General features: G+C 43.2%; 1 protein-coding gene across 2 annotated transcripts in view; it reads left to right on the top strand.

Moving 5' to 3' along the window:
• The window catches only part of SCN11A (sodium voltage-gated channel alpha subunit 11), a 76,250-nt gene that overhangs the window by 8,796 nt on the left and 47,952 nt on the right, over nucleotides 1–19,502 (top strand). The window contains exons 3-8 of one of the 2 annotated variants that reach the window (XM_033131491.1): nucleotides 2,395–2,513; nucleotides 3,755–3,856; nucleotides 10,029–10,157; nucleotides 11,454–11,557; nucleotides 15,222–15,395; nucleotides 16,147–16,210. In XM_033131491.1, the coding sequence (XP_032987382.1) occupies nucleotides 2,395–2,513; nucleotides 3,755–3,856; nucleotides 10,029–10,157; nucleotides 11,454–11,557; nucleotides 15,222–15,395; nucleotides 16,147–16,210 (692 nt within the window). Of the gene's footprint in view, nucleotides 1–2,394; nucleotides 2,514–3,754; nucleotides 3,857–10,028; nucleotides 10,158–11,453; nucleotides 11,558–15,221; nucleotides 15,396–16,146; nucleotides 16,211–19,502 lie in introns of those variants that run through there. The other variant, XM_033131492.1, reaches the window with a different exon arrangement.

The raw sequence follows: 19,502 nt of genomic DNA on the forward strand, positions 1-19,502 counted from the left end.
TCCAGCAGAGAATGGAAAACCCACCTCACCAGACTGCGAGCAGGGAGGAAGGAGGCTGGGGAGGCTGGGAAAAGTCCTAGAAAACATGGGATGATGAGAGCATCTTTTGCTGGCAACCATGAGAACTTGAGCTCTCCAGAAAAAGATTACCTGGTTTGTATGTCTTTGAATTGACTTAAGGTTAGCAGGTAAAGTGGGGACCATGTGTATAGAGGAAAATAGGGTATGCGTGGGAAAGATAAGGAAGGGGAAGAGAGCAGAAGGTGCAAAAATACTCTGGTATTCCTCCTTCTCCTTATGCCCCAGAATTCCAGGGGCTTCTTGGAGGCAGAGTTGTGGAATGTGAGCTAACTGCTGAAGGCCTCCTTCTGCCTCAAGGCTGGCTAGGAGACCCAGCAGGTCGCAGCTTGGTGTGTTGTGGACAGTCCTGGGAGGATGGGCTCTGTTCCAGCCTGGGTGGATGTTCTAGAACCATCTCTTCTCAGCCTGGGTTGTCCCTTCAAATCAGAAGACATGATACTTGTCTAGAACTCTGCACACCCGTGATCCATGCTCTCAACAGTCATGTGAGGTACGTGTGGTAACCGTTAACACTCCACCTTGCAGACGAGGAAACCGTAGACTAGATGAGGAAGTAGCTTATGCCAGGTCGAACAACTAGTAAGGGGTGGAGCTGGGACTCAAACCCAAAGGCTCTTTCTATAGTCGCAGGGCACTTCTTCTCTTTAGAAACTTCCATTTTGAAGAGCTACAGAGAAAGGGGTAGAGATGTGTCAGCAAGCAGACGGAAGAAGCTGGTACCTATCATTTTAATCATTAAAACCCTGGCAAGTGTAGTTAAATACACCATTAGTTGAAATATTTAAAGCAGTCAGAGGAGGCAGTAATAAAATATCAAAATCAAAGGGCATAGAAACAGAGCCATATCATGCCACCTATTAATTTGGAGTGACCCCCCTCAAGGAGAGTTTTGCTCTGTGCCCTAATATTGTCCTTCTATCCAAAGGAAGGGCACAGAATTCCCAGAGTGGGTCTTGGGCTCCCGAACTCATAGCTTTTAAAGAACCCTGTGGCTCGTTTAATTTTGTTATGGAAGCAATGGAAAAGACCCCATCCACAGGTTTCCCTGCAGCCAGATGGTCAGCAGGCAGGTAAGTTCCTGCACCTCAGGGAAGGACGGTTGATGGCTGGCAGTGGCTGAAGTTCTGGTACCTCAGCCAAGGCGGCACCTTCACTGCTGTCTTGGGCCTTGGTGACAAGGCCTGTCTTTCCTGTCTGAGAACCTTCTGGATTACGTGTCAAATAGTACTTTTTGCATATCTCAAAGGAACAGTTGCGTAGGGAGACAGGAATGACCCTCGTTCTGTGAAGGCTTTTGTAACTAACAGCCTTAAGGACACATAAAGGGACAGCTGGAGTACAGTTACATGGAAAGAAGGAGGTCTGGGGGCTGATGTTAGAAGCCTGTGAGTGAAGGTTGCTGTCGAGGCCTGCTTCCTTCCCAGAGTCCAGGAAATGTGCTAAGAGGAAATGGGCACTCGTTCGGAGTTCTTCAGTGGAGCACAGTTGGGTCCGATGGAGGGGACAGTGCATCATTTGGCAGGTTGTTCCTGGCTTTGGCATCCCTGGACCTACTCACGAAAGGCCAGTGGAGGCTGCAGTCATTGTGACAGACAACGAAAAACACCCGCAGGCCTTGCCAGATGCTTCTGTAGGCCTTCCCCTGCCAGGTGAAAACCATAGGCAGATTTGCCCCTATGTCCAGGGGGGAATGGAAGAGCAAGTCTGGGAACCTTGATGACTTTTTAATTGAAGATCCTCAGGGTTAGAATTGATTGACAGGCTATCTCATGTAGAACTGCTCAAGCATCACAATATGGACTCTCTCGGTCCCTGACTATTCGAAGATTCATTATTTTCAGTAGTAATCACAACAATTTAAAATAATCTGCTGAGTATGAACGTTCAGTTCTACTTCCATCTCTTCAAGTTCTCTTCTATAATAGTTCTTGTCTCCGTAGATACATACCACGGAGTACAATACGAAGAGCTTTGCTTTACCCAGTTATTATTCTTCATCCCTATTTTCTTTATTTTCAGGACCCATGTGTTCCATCTCTGGGGCTTCGAGAATATTCCACTGGGTGAACAGTCCACATCCCAGCACTTATCTTGGGCCTCTGAGTGAGACCCAGGCTTCCAGAGTCACAGTATTGGCTGGTCAGAAAGTACCTCGGGCTTCAGAGGGAAAACTCTCCAATCAGAAGCTGTAGTTATCGTAATAAGCCAAGCTGCACCTCAATCCGTGGTTCCACTGAATTTTCTCTAAATGCACTCATGATAAATATTGTTTTGTCACTGCATGTAATTCCTGTTGTGTTTGGTCTTTTGCAGACATTTATGGTGTTGAACAAAAAAAGAACAATCTACCGCTTCAGTGCCAAGCGTGCCTTGTTCATTTTGGGGCCTTTCAATTCCATCCGAAGTTTAGCCATTAGGATCTCAGTCCATTCATATCCTTTTGTTGCGTCTTTTACTACGTCTAGATCCTATGAAGAGTTTACGAGCCGAGCCTCAGGGTTTCACATATCTATTGAGTGGAAACGGCTCATTCTTTCAACAAATACTGGCTGAGTGCCTCCTACTCCATGGCAGGGTCGTGCTAGTGCAGGATGTGAACAAAGGCTGACCCCTGCTCTGGGAGCCTGTGGCCTCAGAATGAGCCGGGTCAAAGGCGGGTGATTTCCTTAGTGAGGTGGGCAGTTTGGAAATGGTAGTATGGAGAGGCGCCGCTGTGCTTTGGAGGCAGCAGGGATGGCTTCCTGGAGAAAGGAACAACTCAGTGGAGACTGCAGCAAAGGTCTGCACCCTGTGTACAGTATTTAGCCAATAAATGCATTGTGTTCGTGTGTTTAAAACTCTTGGGAAACACTCTCTAATGTTGAGAGTCCAGGTTTCCAGCTTCTTTTGAAAAATGGAACCTCTGTCAAGGCTTGGCCCGCGCTGCTACCTGGCAGATCAGTGTAGTGAGAAACCACTGCCTCGTAGAGGACAAGTGCAAGCTCTGTTTTGCCACATCTCCACCCCTCTGGGACCCAACATCAGCCTCCTTCTCCCAGTTATGTGGCTTGCCAGGCTCTTAGGACTTTGAGTTTGCAACCTCAGGCTTAACGGATAAAGACAGATAGGAATCATTGAGCACTACTGATACGTGCAGTGGGGGTGCGGTGGGGGGTGGTCAGACACTAGGCAGTTTTAGACTGGGGGGGGGGTGAAAAAGACATTTGGTAGACATAATGGAATGTGGAGGAGAATGGAAAGGAATAACTGTTTAGGTTGTGTTCCCGAGAAGCAGAGACTGAGACTGGGATTTTCATTTAAGTGATTGAGTAGAGAAGTGCTCTCCATAGAAGGAAGAAGGGAAACAGGACGGAGCCAAAGGAGGAGGCAATCAAGGACGGGGTCTGAGTCAGCCTGAGCCCACAGGGAGCTGCCCCGCCTGGAAGCCAGGGACCAACTGTTTGTAAGAGTCAGTCAGACATGGAAGGGAGCTGTAGCCCTCTAGGAGAGGTGTCGGCCATTCAGCCAAGGGCGGTTCTTCAGGGGAGGGGACCGCTGTGAGCTGTTCTCAGCCAACACTGAGACAGGTGCACCTGCAGAGAAGGGGACCTGGAGGCCACCGCAGCCCTTTCACTACAGTCAGTAATGACACATGCCCTCCTGCAGTGTACCTGCCTTAACGGATGCTGATCACATTGTTTACCATGTTCATCATTTGCACTGTCGTCATCAACTGCGTGTTCATGGCCTCAACCCATGGGAAGGGGTACATCGGTTTAGACATCGACAGTGCGGAGTAAGTGTGTGTCCCAAGGTTCTAAACAAATACGCCGGGAAGAACGATAACTCATCAGAGTTTAGATATACAGAGAAAGAGAAAGTCACCCGTCATCCCAATTCCCCAACACAAATGCTGGCAGAGTCAATTTTGTTTTTGTGTGTATATATATATATATTTTACAATTGTCTTTAAAGGTCTTTTAAAATTATATTGGTAATTAACAGCACACAGACAAATTGTATGTCTAGCTCTTAACTGGCTTTCTTTCTGCTTACATAGGCTTTCTAGGAATTATTTGTTGGCTGGATGATATTTTATCAGGTGAATAAACCATAATTTATTTAACTATTCTAGTGATTTTACTACTGTAAATCACATTGCCACAAGCATCTTTTTCTGTCAAGCTACTTTTTCAAAATTGTTACTTTCTTAGGATAGAGTCTTAGAAATGGGTTTACTAGTCAAAAAGTACATTTGAATGCTTTTAAAAATATATATATTGACAAGATGTTTTCCAAAGAGTTTGTAGCAATTTACTCTGCCATCAGCAGTATATTCTGATAACCAGTTGTACTAAGTTCTTGCCAGTATTGCATTTTGTTCTCCTTTAATTTATGGAATTAAAGATATTTGCATTTCCTTAATTTCCAGATGGGTTGAACTTTTTTTCTGTCTTCATTTGTGAATTGTGCATTTCCATTTTTGCCCATGCTTCATTTTTGTTTTCTTCCTGGTCAGTGTGAGTGAGTTCTTTGGACAATTAAAATATTAACTTTTTGTAATTTTTAGTTGGTTATTCAGAGATACAAGTTAATTTAGAATGATCTATATTTTGATAAATATTCTCTTATGTGTTGTCCTCGTTTTAGTCTTTCAGGAACATATTGAATGATGCATTGAATTTATCTCGTATTGTTTAATGTGAGACCTTTTACTTCTATCACATATTTCGCTATGGGATGGAGACCACCACAATCAACATACGGAACATTCCAACCACCCCCAAAAGTTTCCTCATGCCTCTTTGCAGCCAATCCCTGCCTCCCACTCCCAACCCCACGCAAATACTGATCTGCTTTTGGTCACGCTAGTGTTGCCTTTCCTAGAATTTCGCATAAATGGAATAATATGGCATGTATGATAACATACTTTTCTGTCTGTCTTCTTCCACTTACTGTAATGTTTTGAGATGCATTCTTCCTATTGTGTGAAGCACTAGCTTTCCTTCCCCCTCTTTTTTTGCTGAGTTGTGTTCTGTTGTATGAGTGTACCACAATTGGTTTCCTCATTCTGTTGGTGGACATTTGCGTTGTTTCCAGGTTGTTGTTGGTTTTTTTGTTTTTGTTTTTGGCTATTATAATTAAAGTTGTCATGAACATTTCTGTATGAAAGGCTTTTTTTTTTTTTTTTAGGAGATTTTGCATTTTCCTTGGATAAATACCCAATAGTGAAATTGCTAGGTCATATGATAAGTATATGAGTAACTTTGTAAGAAGCTGCCAGACTTTTCCAAACTGGCTGCACTGTTGTACATTCCTGCCAGTAGTGTGTGGAAGTTTTGATTTGCTCCATATAATTTGCTCCTTCAATTTACTTTACTTCGATTTCAATTTGCTCCTCTATTTCTAGCTTCTTAAGGTAGAAACTTAAATAGTTGGTTTTAGATCTTTCTTCTCTTCTTGTACAATTGTATAAAGTTATAAATTTCCATCCAAGCATTGCTTTAGCTTCATGCCACAGATTTTGATACATTGGATTTTTGTTACCTTTCAGTTCAAAATATGCCCCATTTTTTTCTTGTGAATTCTCCTTTGTCCCATATGTTTAGAAGTCTGTTTTTTAACTGCCAAATATTTCATGTTTTTCTAGTTGTCTTATTGTTATTGATTTCCAATTTAATTCTGTGTGGTTAGAGAATTTACTCTGTAAGATTTCATTCTTCTGAAATCAAGAGAAAATTGTTTTATGGTCTACCTTGAGGAATGTCTCACGTGCACTCGAAAAGAACGTGGATTCTGCAGTTGTTTGGTTTGATATTCTGTAAATAGTTGGTTAGTTAGGGTGGTTGGTAGTGTCATTTACATCTTTCATACCTTTACTTCTTCTATTAATACTTCTATGAATTACTGAAGAGTGGCTTGAAATCTCCTTCTATGATTGTGGACTTGTCCATTCTCCCTGTCTTTTCACCAAATTTTGCTTCATGTATTTTGAAGCACTAGTATTAGGTACATGAACATTTATGATTATTACATTTTCCTGATGTATGCATTCTTTCATCTTTATGAAATGTCCTTTTTCTCTAGTAATACTCCTTTTAATATTTGTTTTGTCTGATATTAACGTAGCTGCTTCAGCTTTCTTTTGAACATTGTTTGCATTGTGTATCCTTTCCATTCTTTTACTCAACCTTTTTGTGTTTTTGAATTTTTACTGTATCTCTTGTAGAAAGCATATAGTTGGTTTTTGTTCTTTGTGTGGTCTATCAATCCAATCTTTGCCTTTTGATGCAATGTTTAGTTCACTGGCATTTAATGTGATTTTGGATATGCTTGAATTTAGGTCTGCCGTTTTTCTCTTGGTTTTCTATTGATCTCATCTTTTTTTTTCCTTCTTTGCTCTTGTGTTTCTTGGTCCTCCTTTCCTGTCTTCTTTTGTGTTAATCAGGTATGTTTAGTATTTCGTTGGAATCCTCTACTGCCTTTTTAGTTTTACTTCTTTGCATTATTTTTTAGTGGTTGTGCCCTCTCTGTTGCTGGGTGGGCCCTGGAATCTGGTTAAGGCCAGCCAGCTCAGGGGCTGTGCCGTGGAGCAGGGAGGCATGAACACGCCTGGGAATAGAAACCATCCTGGCAGTGTCACTGCGGAAACGTCTCCCCTTTGGAGAGTTGGCTGTTCCACATGAGGAACTGAATGAGAGCACAGAGGCGGCTGCTCATTACGTTCAGCAGCCTCCCTGGAAGCCTTTGTGGTCAAAAGAGTGGGACCCATGGAAGAGACAGTTCCAGGAGGTGGCATTGCCCCCAGAGCAGTGGTTTGCCCTGCCCAGCACTTCTGGTAAGATATAATGAGTCCTCTCTTCCCATTAACTGGAAGCGGTGGTCCAACTGGAAGCTAATTTGCTCAAGGCCATTTTCACTACGAAAAGACCCGTAAGGCAGAGAGATGAAAAAACCCTTGTCTAGGCTTTATGGAATCAGAGAGGCTGGAGGTAGAGGTGGGAAGTGGGGGAAGCTGCTGCTGTCCCCTGGCGGCATTTAGACCCTGTAGTGGATGCATGAAAGTGGGGCTGGGAGGAGGCTGGTGAAGATGTCCTCATAAAAGGAGACATGCAACTGAGTGGGGGGAGACTTTCTTCAGTTTCTTCAGTTAGAAAACATTTAAATGGGGAAATTGAATCCAAGTTAATAACTCTCAGAGAAGGAATGCAAAAGTTCCCTAGGACCAAGTAATGGTGTTCTGTTAACCTCCTTGGACGTTACCATGGCTCTGCTGGGTCCCCGAAGTGTGCTTGAATTGACAGTGACACGCTCCAGAGGGCTTCTTTTGCCTGATGGGCTGGGGTCTGCCCATCGTGGAGCTCCTAAGTCCTGCTTCCTACTGGTGGGCATGGCTCTACTCCATGTCAAATGTCATCTTGGTCTGCCTGTCCCACCATGGGCCAGGCTTCTGCTGAAAAAGAGAATGGTGGAGGTGGGAGGTGGAGGCTAGATGATCAGACTGAAAAGGCAGTCAGGGGGGCTGTCTCTTTGGCTTGAGAGCTAAAGGAAGACTGGCAAAATCTCACAAATCTGCAATTGCAGCCTTTTCCCCAAATACCAACAACGTTATAAATTTTGCCTGAGCTTAAAAAGTGGCATTTAAGAGCAGACGTTAACTAATCTGCTGAGTTCATCTGTCACCTAAAAGGTGATCAGCTTAAAAAAAGGCTGAAGTAGAGAGGAGCTCTTGCTTGTGCAGCATCATGACCCTTTCTTCTCTTAGACTTGGCTGCTTTTGGATTTTTCAAGTTCTCAAGACCTTAGTTCTTTTGCTTTGAGGGCTAACAATGGCTGGATATTCTATCAGAAAAGGTCCGCTTTTTTTACTCTGAACTAACAGATCGTTTGACTTGATTGTTCTGGTCCCCAAAGTGGAACGTGTGTGTGCCTGCATGGGCACGCGTGCAGATCTAGCTTTTCTGACAATTTGGGATTATAACAAGAGAGATAGGGTATGGTGTTTTGTGTTATTTGGAGGAGGAGGAAGGGGAAGAAGGGAAATAAAGGATAGACATGATGAAGGACTCAGGGAAGAAAATGGAAATCGTTTTTTTTTTAAATTGTGGTAAAATGTACATTATATAAAATGTATCACCGTAACCATTTTTAAGTGTACAGTTCAGTGGCATTCAGTACATTCACATTGTTGTGAAAGCGTTACCACCATTCACGTCCAGAACTCTCTTCGTCTTGTAAAACTGAAACTCTGGGCCTGTTATACAGTAACTCCCCGTTCTGTCCTCCCCTTCATTCCCTGGCAACCACCATTCTGCTTTCTATCTCCATGGAATTTGACTACTCTGTGTGCTTCATATAAGTGGAATCATACAGCATTTGTCTTTTTGTAACTGGTTTATTTCCCTTAGCATAATGACGTCAATGTTCATTTATGTTGTAGTATGTGACAGGATTTCCTTCCTTTTTAAGGCTGAATAATATTCCATTATATGTACCACATTTTATTGATCTATGCATCCATCAGTGAATATTTGGGTTGCTCCCACTTTTTGGCTCTTGTGAATAGCACTGCTATAAACTTGTGTACGCAATTATCTCTTTGAGACCTTGCTTTGAATTTTTCTGTGTATATGCCTAAAAGGGGGATTCCTGGATCATATGGTAATTCTATTTTTAATTTTTTGAAGCATCTCCATACTGTTTTCCATGGTCGTTGTACCAATTTACAATCACACCAATGGTGCACAAGAGTTGCAATTTCTCCATATCCTCACCAATACTTGCTATTTTCTGCTTTTTTGATAGTAGCCATCCCAATGAATGTAAGGGGATAGCTCTCTGTGATTTTGATTTGCATTTCCCTGATGATTAGTGATATTGGGCATCTTTTCACATACTTGTACATTTGTATATCATCTTTGGAGAAATGTCTATTCAAGTAGTTTGACCATTTTTAAATTGGATTATTTGATTTTTTGTTGTTGAGTCATAGGAGTTCTTTAATATAATCTGGATATTAACCTCTCATCAGATATATGATTTAAAAACTATCTTCTTCTAGGAGTTTTATAGTTTCTGGTCTTACTTTTAGCTCTTTAATCCGTTTTGGGTTAATTTTTTTACATGATATGAGGTAAGGGTCTAATTTCATCCTTTTGCATGTGGATATTGAGCTTTTCTAACACGAGTTGTTGAAAAGACTGTCCTTTTTCTATTGAATAGTCTGGCATCCTTGTTGAAAATCATTTAATTATATGTGAGGGCTTATTTCTGGCCTTTCTGTTCTATTCTAGTAGTCTATATGTTTGTTTTTATGCCAGTACCACACTGTTTTAATTGCTTTAGCTTTGTGATAAATTTTAATATAAGAAAGTGTTAGACCTCCAACTGTGTTCTTTTTCAAGATTCTTTTGGCTATTCGTGGTCTCTTGAAATTCCATATGAATTTCAGGATGGATTTTTTTTTTGTTTCTGCAAAAAGTGTCATTGAGATTTTGATAGAGATTGTTTTGAATCTATAGATCACTTTGAGTAGTATGAACATCTTAGCAATATTGTTTTCCAATCTGTGAACATGAGATGTGGAAAGATCCAGTTTTTAGCCTTGTCATTTACTCTCTGCATTCCTTTGCTGTCATCCCCTTCTGTACATCAGAGTAACAATTCTAGAAAAGCAGTGACAAACTACAATCCCCAGTCCTAGGGCTCCACGTGGGCTGAAACTTCTGTCACAAATATGGCTGTGAAGCCAGCCACTGAAAAGCAGTTTTACAACTTTATCCATGGCTCTGTTTTCAGAATTTGCTTGAGGAGCTTGCCTTTCTGAACTCTGGTTTGCTGAAGACCAGAATGTTCAATGTTCCATCATAATGGGTAAAACCATGTCAAGGCCAGATAAAACAGGTGGGCTCTCTGCTTTTCATATAATTTATCATGTTCCTTCTTGTTCTGAATGATTTGCTTTGTAGGTATGTCTTCACTGGGATTTATATTTTTGAAGCTCTGATAAAAATATTGGCAAGAGGTTTTATTCTGGATGAGTTTTCTTTTCTTCGAGATCCATGGAACTGGCTGGACTCCGTTGTCATTGCAACAGCGTAAGAATATTAAAGGTTTTTATTAAAGAGACTTGGGGTGGGAAAGAAGCCCCTTGTCTTGCATCAGGGCTCTGAATCCACTGGAGTGGCTAAGTGTGGCCTGATAATACCTAGAACTCTGAGTACAGTTTTGGTTGGCCCTGAACAGCACCATACAGCTAATTGACCAGAGGCTTCTATGCACAAATCTATTTTTCATTCTCTCATGCTCTCATTCTTTCAGCGTTCACTCACTGAACACTGGCTTATTATGGGCCAGGTTCTGTGCAAGATACAGGGGTTGTGATTATGAAAAAACAAAACAAAACAAAAACAAACAGACATCGTTCTCACCCTCTTGAAGCTCACAGTCCAGACAAAAACAGAAACAATTAATGACTATTACAGTCCAGGAGGGTGAGTGGTAGGATAGGAGCATGTATCAGACTGTCAGAGCACGTAAGAGGAACCAAGGAGACTAAAGAACCTTTAACTACTACAGGGTTACAAAGAGTTTCTCTCATGTTGTCTTCTAGAAGTTTGATCGTTTGTGCTCCTATGTTTAAGTCTGTGATACATTTTGAGTTCCTTATTGTGTATAGTGTATATGACATGAGGTGAGAATTGAAGTTCTTCCTAAAGGAAAGGACATCAATTCGGTATCCGCATGATGAGGCGGAGTCAGCAAAATAAAAAGCAAGAGAACAATTGTCAGCACAATAATAAGAAACCTAACATTACTTAATGCGTGCCAGCCATTATTTTAAGCACTTGCCTATATTTTCCTATATAATATCCATAACCCTTTGAGATAGATATCATGTGCCATTAATTTCACAGCTGTACATTTGAAGTTCAACAGTTGGGTGCTGTTGGTTATTGAAAGGTGGTGTAGTGCAGTGCTGAAGAGTGTGGGCCCTGTCATCAGACTGCCTGGGTCCCTTCTGGGCTCGGCCACATAGTGAGACCTTAGGGAAGGGCACTGAGGCCTGGAACTTGGTAGCCAGGCAACAAATGTTTCGATTGATTTATATTATTGGTGGTAGCCACAACTACATGGATTATTTCAAGGAATCCTCCCCTTTGTCTAAATATAAAGATTAGTTGAGAACAGCCTCCTGTGCAATCTATGGTCCATAGCAATAGCGAATGGTATTCGGAGACCCTGAGATGAAGGTGGGCCTGGGGAGGTGAGGCCCTCGATTTCCCCTGGGGGGGCCCAGGGCCCAGGCTGCGCCTACTTGTGCCTTTATGGACGTGTGCAGTGCCGCTGCAGGATTGAGCAAGCCCAGGCTTTCCCTGTGCCTTGTTTTGTAGGTTTGTCTACTATTTACCAAACGTCAGAGGCAGCGGCATCAGTCTGTCATCCCTGCGTACTTTTCGAGTGTTCAGAGCTTTGAAAGCCATCTCAGTCATTTCAGGTAAGTCACTCTAACTTTCAACGCTGGCTCTTAGTGGGAGAGAATGTTCTTTTGTATTTAAAATGTCTCTACGTGTCATGTAAACCAAAAACAAAAAAAAACAAACTGCTTTTACTTTTCATTTGATCGTTCAACAAATACGTATTGTCCAGGCTCCGTGCTAGCTGCTTGGGATATGTCAGTGAGCAAACAGACAAAGAGCCCTGCCCTCATGGAGTTTACGTTCTAGAGGGGGCGCGGGGAGGGAGACAGGCCCAAGGTACTAGTTACCGTAAGTCAGTAAATTATCTAGCGTGTTAGAAAGTGACGTGTGCCATGGAAACATAAAAAGGAAAGATAAACAACATGAAGGCTACTGGAAGTCACAGGGATTAGGGAAGCAGGTTGCACTTTTCAATAGCGTGGTCAGGATGGGTATCACTGAGAAGGTAAGATGTGAGCAGATTTGAAGACGGCGATAGTTTCACCAGCAGATATATGGTAAAGAGTGTTCTGAGAATAGGAAACAGTCCATCTAAAGACCGAGGAATACGTAGGATGCAGATGAGGCTGGAGCAGACCGAGTGAGGAGCCAGCTGGTGGAGGCGGGACCACGTGGCTGAAAGGGCGGCTTGTCAGCTGGGAGGGCTTGGGTTTGCGCTTAGAGAAACGAGAGACATGTAAGGTCTTACAGCAGAGGAGTTACCTGATCCGACTTAGGTTTTGAAGGGATTACTCTGCCTGTCATGTGGGGAAGAGAATGTGGGGGAGCAAAGGTAGGAGCAGGAAGCCCAGACAGGAGGCATGGGGGGCACCATGGAAATATGCCTCTCAGACCTCCTGCTGCTGGGAACATAGTTGACTAATGGTCCCAGCTGCCACCTCTCTGGATTCCCCACTGCATTCATGTTCATGCCAAGATCATACTTTCTCTACATGTTGGGGACACTGTTCCTGAAGGCTATGGGACTCCTCTATTGGGGGACTTTGACTCAGGGGCTCCCCAGCAACCTAGTTGAGACTGTCACAGCAGCACTCCAGTCTGAGGCTCTTTCTGTCCAATCCTGCTTCCTTCCTGCTCTGCTTTCCCAGGTGTCAGCCCTGTGTCACAGTCTGGAGCTCTCTCTGCCAGCTCTACTCCTTCCCCCTTATTCTTCACAGGCATTTCACTCCACAAATCTCTTGCACATATGGTCCCAGAGTATCTGCTTCTCAGCCCAAACTGACAAAGAGGCCACTGCTGTAATCCAAGCAAGAGATGGTGGTACTCTCAGATCACATGGTGCCAGAGGCGTTGGTGGGCAGTGGTCAGATTCTGTATAAATTTGAAGGTAGAAACAGTAGGATTTCCTGATGGGTTGATTATATACTGGTGTGAGCAAAAGCAGAGAGTCAAGGATGAGTCAAGGGTTTTGGCCTGAATGACGGGCAAGACGGAGTTGTCATTGACTGAGACGGGGAAGGTTGTGAGGAGAACAGGTCTTGGTGGTCAGATTAGGAGGCAGCATGGAACACGTCCTATGTGAGGTGGCTGTGAGACATCCAAGTGAAAGTTTCAAGTGGCAATTGGATATGAGTCTGCAGTTCCGGGGAGCAATCTGGGCTGGAGATGTAATTTTGGAAATTATGAGCCTAGACATATTTAGAGCCATGAAATCTGACAAGATCACCAAGACAGTGAGCGTAGATGGAGAATGGAAGAGGGCAAAGGTCTGAGTCCTGGGACACTACAACCTTAAAAAGGAGGGCAGAAGGGGAGAAACTAGGCAAGGAGGTGAGCAGGAGCCACCAGTTAAGTAGGAGGGAAGACAAAAGTGATCTCCCTGAAGCCAGGTAAGGAAGGTGCTCCGTGAATCAAGATGAAGCCAAGCACAGGTTGTGAATATGGGTTCCAGTTTGTAAAAAAAAAAAATGAGGTTATTATGGCACACTCTTCTCCTTTTCTTCCCCTTTCCTCTCTTTCCTTTACCAAAAAAACCCCATCTTTACTAAAAAGTCTCTCTGATGTCCTTTCCCTCCTCCCTTCCCTTTTAGTCTCTTCTATCAACGGCTTAGCTCCAATACCAAAAGAACAGGCAATGTGGCTCTTTCCAAACAGAGCAGTGGGTTATTTTGAAAGTCCAGAATAACAACTGCATAGTGATAAAGAAACTGGCAGTCAGCGGACACTTATGTAGAATTTGTCCCTCCTTCTCCTTCTCTTCCTTTTTTGCGAGGTGGACCTTGGTTTCCCAGTGCCTTTATGGGCTTTCTGCATGAACTGAGTACCTTATATTTTCATACATGTAAAATACACATTCAGGCAGTCACTTGTAGCTTTCATGTCCCCTTTTTCATCTCCAAGCAGGTGAACATAGTCTCCCTTTTGACTCATGAACACATGAGATCCCTGGATGCTTTTTGGAAGTAAAGGTGTGAGGTACAATCTTTTAGGAACTATGTAAACATTGTTTAGGAATCACAACCATCTTCCCTCATTCAAATCTCTTTGGAGAAGACTCAAGCCTCTTATAGATTAAATTCGGGCTTGGATGAGATTGTAGTAATTTCTTGTTTGGTTGCAATTGGGGACGTAGTAAAGGGGGACATAGCTTGGCCTCAAGGCTCCTCCCCATGTGGCACCACACTTTGTGGGAAGGTCATCCCCTGAGGGCTCCTGCTGCCTTGTATTCTCAAGTCTACTCATCACAGTTGACACCAATCCATGGCAACTTTGTCCCTCAATGTCATCTCACATATTGCAATTCACATCTGGTTGTTTATCTCTCCAGCTGTGTTGCGAGCCCAGCCCATGGCTCAGTGTTGTGCTGGGGCGGACGTGTTCTGGTTCCCCAGCAGATTGTGCATATCTGTTCCCAACTCTGCGTCCAGCAACGTCATGTTGGTAGCTTGAAACCAACTGGGGGACCTGAGTGTATGGAGGGAGAAGAGGAATCTGCACCACAGAATTCAGCAAACAAGGGAATCTGTAAATGCTACAGATGAAGACTTTCCTGCACGCTCACCAACCCCTCCCCCCAGGGAGCTGATTTTAAATATTTGCCAGCATACCACAAAATTATGTTGTTCTTATTTTGTAACTTTGGTAGCCTGCCATGGACACAGGAGGTACTTAGTAAATATTTCTTGAATGAATGAAAAAACATCCCTATTGTTACTTGTGGACATCCTCATTATTTGAGTCCAGACAAAGCTCCTCCTTCCAACTTCCTGTCCCCCAATTTAGCTACATTTCATGACACCTCATGTACCTTGTAGTAGGTAGTGACTACTGAATGTGAAATGTAGCTCTGACTCCTTTTCTGGGGTGGCCTCCCTCTGGCTTTAGTGACACATGTGACCCCCAGCTGTGGAGGTGCCTGCACAGCTGTCCTCAAGTTACTCATCAAGACTTCTGCTCAAAGTCTTCTCATTTGCTCTTCAGAGCAACCCTCTGGCAGACATAGGGCAGGGATGAGGAAGCCGAGTCCTAGACAGGTGGACCACGCTGGTGATGCACGACTTGTGAGGCACAGAGTTGGAACTAGAACTCATGGCATCAGAATCCTAGGCCAGGCCAGTTTCCAACTCCAAGCTGCACTAGGAAAGCTTCCGAGGCGTTGGCTGCTCCCTCCTGGATCTGCCCGCTGCCTGTGTCCGGTGTGTGTGAGTGGGCACTTCTCCCCACACCTGTCCTCCTCCTCAGGTCTGAAGGTCATTGTGGGGGCTTTGCTGCGCTCTGTGAAGAAGCTTGTCGACGTGATGATCCTGACTCTCTTTTGCCTCAGCATCTTCGCCCTGGTAGGTCAGCAGCTCTTCATGGGAAATCTAAACCAGATATGTGTCCACAAGAGCTGTGAGAATCACAGTAAATTTGACGGTAAATATCCCACCTTTTATTCCTTGGTTTGTGCGTGGTTCATTTTGTTTTATCCTCTCTCATACTATCTACAACCTGCATTACAGAGTCTTTTAGGAGCAAGAGATGACTTCATCCTTCCAGGGTTCTCATGCAGGCAGGTGTATGTCCTAGAGACCTGCCTCATTTTTTGGGTCACATCCACAAGAACAGGGTTAGCTCCCGTCCTTTCCCACCTAGATTTCTGTCCATCTCTTTTTTTTTTTTGCAAAAGTCTTCCGAATGCCTGGATTTTGATCAAAGGGAATCAGCAACTTCCCAGCCTCCAACCCCAGTATTTTCTCCAATGAAATCACTTCTTTCTACGCTGCACCCTCTCCACACTAAGCTTGACCCTAGGCCAGTTGCATGTGTCCTGAATCTCACGTGGCGACACTTTCCCCGTGTCTGTCTTGGTTTATGAGGTGCTCATGGGCTGAACCCGTGTCTGTCTTCCCTGGGAGGTGGGCAGTAGTTCAGTTTTCTGTACGGAAAGGCAAAATGGTGGCGGCGTCACTGCTTCCTCCTCTTCTTCCTCCTCCTCCTCCTTTTTCCTTTTTCCTTTTTCCTTTCCCTCTTTTCTCTTGCTCCTTTGGATGGTGTAGACTCTGTTTCCTCTCTGGACACCCACATTGAGCATTTTAGAGGGTTCTGCGCCGTCTGACATATTTGCTATTCTTCTTCATTTCAGTGGTTTGTTTTTTATCTGAATTTATGATTCTTTTCTTCTCAGACTATTGTTTTGAAAAGAAAAGTTCCACTGAATTCAGACTCTGTGGCACCTGGTTGGGTACAAGGTAAGGAGCTTATGCTCTCCATTTGTCTCCCAAGCAGAGCAACTCTAGACCTTTCAAAGTGACGTGGCCAACAGTCTTCATCTAATGACTTTGGAAGCAGTGATGGTAGTTGTCAAACAGTACTGATTATTTCATGTGTCTAAGCAAGTTTAGACGTGCGTTATTAAATTAAAAATTATTTCCAAGTGTTTAGAGCAGCATTCTACCCCAAATTATGTTGAATTTGTAACTTATTAGAAACCTACTGAATATGTGAAATTTTGACTCGATAGAGTGGCTATTCAAGACTTTCAAAGGTAAGAAAGGATATTCTGATTGAGAGCCCATGAAATTCTTGTTTCCTGTTCTGTGCGTCACCCTGGTGCAAAGCCATCTGAACGGGCTTCTTCTGTTTGCTGATCTGTTGCCTACTACTGCCTCTAATTAGGTACACAGTTGTATGTGGGTTCTTCCACATTCATCCCAACAACTGGTAACTAACTCTCTGGCCCTTTGGGGATGCCCTTCCTTCATCAAGCATACCAGTGCTCTCTGTGGTGAGAAACTCAATTCAGTGAAGATTTATTGAGTGTATTTCAAATTAAGGTAATATGCTAAGCACTGTGATGAAATAGACTACAGTCATTCCTCAATAACAAGTAGGTACCAAGGGTTACAGTGTGCCAAGCTCTGTGTTGGAACCAAGTATGAACAAGGGAGCTCTACCTTCTTGAGATTTCGCAGGGAAGAGAGATATAGAGTAAATCTTTAAAAGTGTGATGAGTGTTATAAGAGATGTGCAGATACTGAGAGAGATAACAGGGGTTGTAACTCTGCCTGTAAAATTAGGGAAGGCTTCTCTAATGCCACTTATGGTGGTCACAGGTTCAGATTAGATCAAACTCACAAGATATAATAGGCTTTAACCTCATACGAGGTTTACTGAGATCTCTAGAGTGATCCTTAACAAGACATACTGCACCCACGGTGTTTTAATTTAATGAGGGACCCAACAGCTGTCACATGCAGTGCTTCTTTGACTCCTCATCCACGCAAGGCAGGTATGTTTACTGTAGGTAAAATACGAGGTGGGGTGGGCCACCTAGAAACACAGAAGCAGCAGCCTTAGTTTCCAACTGGTCTTTATAGTGTCCTTGTTTCTCCAAGCTTCTGTCACAGTCACATTTCTTTCAGTGTAGGTATAGTCTCAAAGCTCAGGAGTTTTATAGTAAACCAACTCCAGCGTCCTTCCACACTGATCATAACAGGGCAGTTTTCAAAGAGATGGCAGATCCAAGGTCACTTTCCCAGACAGGCTGTGTTGTGTTCAGGGCCCAGGCCTGGTTTTCAATCTTTGCTCACTTTCTCCTTCCCTGAGGACTAATGAACTGGTCACTACAACGTGGATCTGAAGCATGAGTGGAAAACTCGGGTAGGTGAGGAGATCGAGAAAATAATACCATCCAGTAGAAACAGCAAAGGAAAAGGCCTCGGGTGGTGTTGGGGATGGTAAGAAGCTTGTTACGCAGACGGGCAGGAGACCGGAACCAACCATGCAGGACTGAGCAGTCCATCAGTGCCAAGGATTTTGACCTCGATCACAAAGGACACAAGACTTGAGCAGATTAGATATTTTTAAAAGTCACTATGGCTGCTACTGTGTTTCCCCAAAAATAAGACCTAGCCGGACAATCAGCTCTAATGCATCTTTTGGAGCAAAAATTAATATAAGACCCAGTGTTATGTTATGTTATGTTATGTTATGTTATGTTATGTTATGTTATGTTATGTTATGTTATGTTATGTTATGTTATGTTATGTTATATAAGACCTGGTCGTATATTATAGTAAAATCAGACTGGGTCTTATATTAATTTTTGCTCCAAAAGACACATTAGAGCTGATTGTCCAGCTAGGTCTTATTTTTGGGGAAATACGGTGTGAGGAGAATTCAAGGATAGAGTAGACGAGGCAGACAATTAGGAGCCTATGTTAGTACAGAGAAGACTCATGAAGCTGTACAGTGGAGATGAAAAGACGTGGATGGATGAATTCCAAAGATACTGAGCAAACAGAAAGAATAAGACTCGTGAATTAGAGAGGAGTGTTGGGGTGTATATATGTACGCACATGCCCACATAAGGTAGTGGTGGGAAGTGCAGAGGGCAGAAAACTATTATAGGTGTTCCTCTTGTTTCTGGTGTGAGTGACTGGTGACGCCTGAGATGGGGACACTGGCGAAGAGACTTAATCTCCTGTATAGGTTGATGGGAAGGCATATCCAGAGAGGGGGAGATTGGGCAAAATAAGCTTATTTTGAATGGTGACCAGAAAATGAGGGAAATGAAATATGGTGGTAGATCAGCCCCAATAAGTTCCTGGAAGATAAGGGCACTGAAACATCACAGAATTTCATCGAGGTCTAGTGGGATGTCCTCCTTCCGAGTCTTCGTAAAGCAAAAACCTACCACCGACCAAATCCCACTCTGCACATCAAGCCGATGCCCAGTCAGCTTGTTAGGACCTCTGATTAAATGTGACCGAAAGCCCAGGCTTACCAGGCAACTGAAGAAAGCCTTTGGCATAAAGGATGCCAAGATAAAGAAACAGAAAAAGTAATCCTCGTCTTAGTTCAGGCCGCTATAACAAAATCCCACAGACTGGGTGGCTTATAAACAACACATTTATTCCTCACAGTTCTGGAGATTGAGGTCTAAGATCAGGGCACCAGGATGGTTGGGTTCTAGTGAGGGGCCTCTTCCATGTTGTAGACGGCTGTCTTCTTCTTGTATCCTCACATGATGGAAAGAGGGCTAAAGAGCTCTCTTTGGGTCTCTTTTATAAATGCTCCAGCCCCATGACCTAATCACCTCCCAAAGGTCCCACATCTTAATATCATCACATTAGGGGTTATGATTTCAACATATGATTTGGAGGGGACAGACATTCAGTTCATAAGGACTATGGACAAAACAAGAACCAAGGTCTTTTAAAACTTTAAATAGGGTCCGTGGTGAAATTTAAAGAGATATTGTGTACATAAAAATAAAAATAGCTTGTTTTGAAAAAGGAACTGTCAAAGAACAAGGAAGACCTTTTTTGGTAACATGATTACAAAAAAACCAATAGTAGAATTAAAAGATAAACTTGAGGAAATAGCCCAGAAAATAGCAACCAAAGACAGAGACAGAAAATGTGAGAATAAATATCAAGCTGGAAGTTCCAACTTTTGATGAAGTAAGAATTCTAGAAATAAAGCACAGAGAAAACAAAAGGGAAGAAATTAGCAAAGAAATAATACAGAGAATTTCCC

Source organism: Rhinolophus ferrumequinum, chromosome 17 (genome assembly GCF_004115265.2).
Source record: "Rhinolophus ferrumequinum isolate MPI-CBG mRhiFer1 chromosome 17, mRhiFer1_v1.p, whole genome shotgun sequence".
NCBI classification, from domain to species: Eukaryota; Metazoa; Chordata; class Mammalia; order Chiroptera; family Rhinolophidae; genus Rhinolophus; species Rhinolophus ferrumequinum.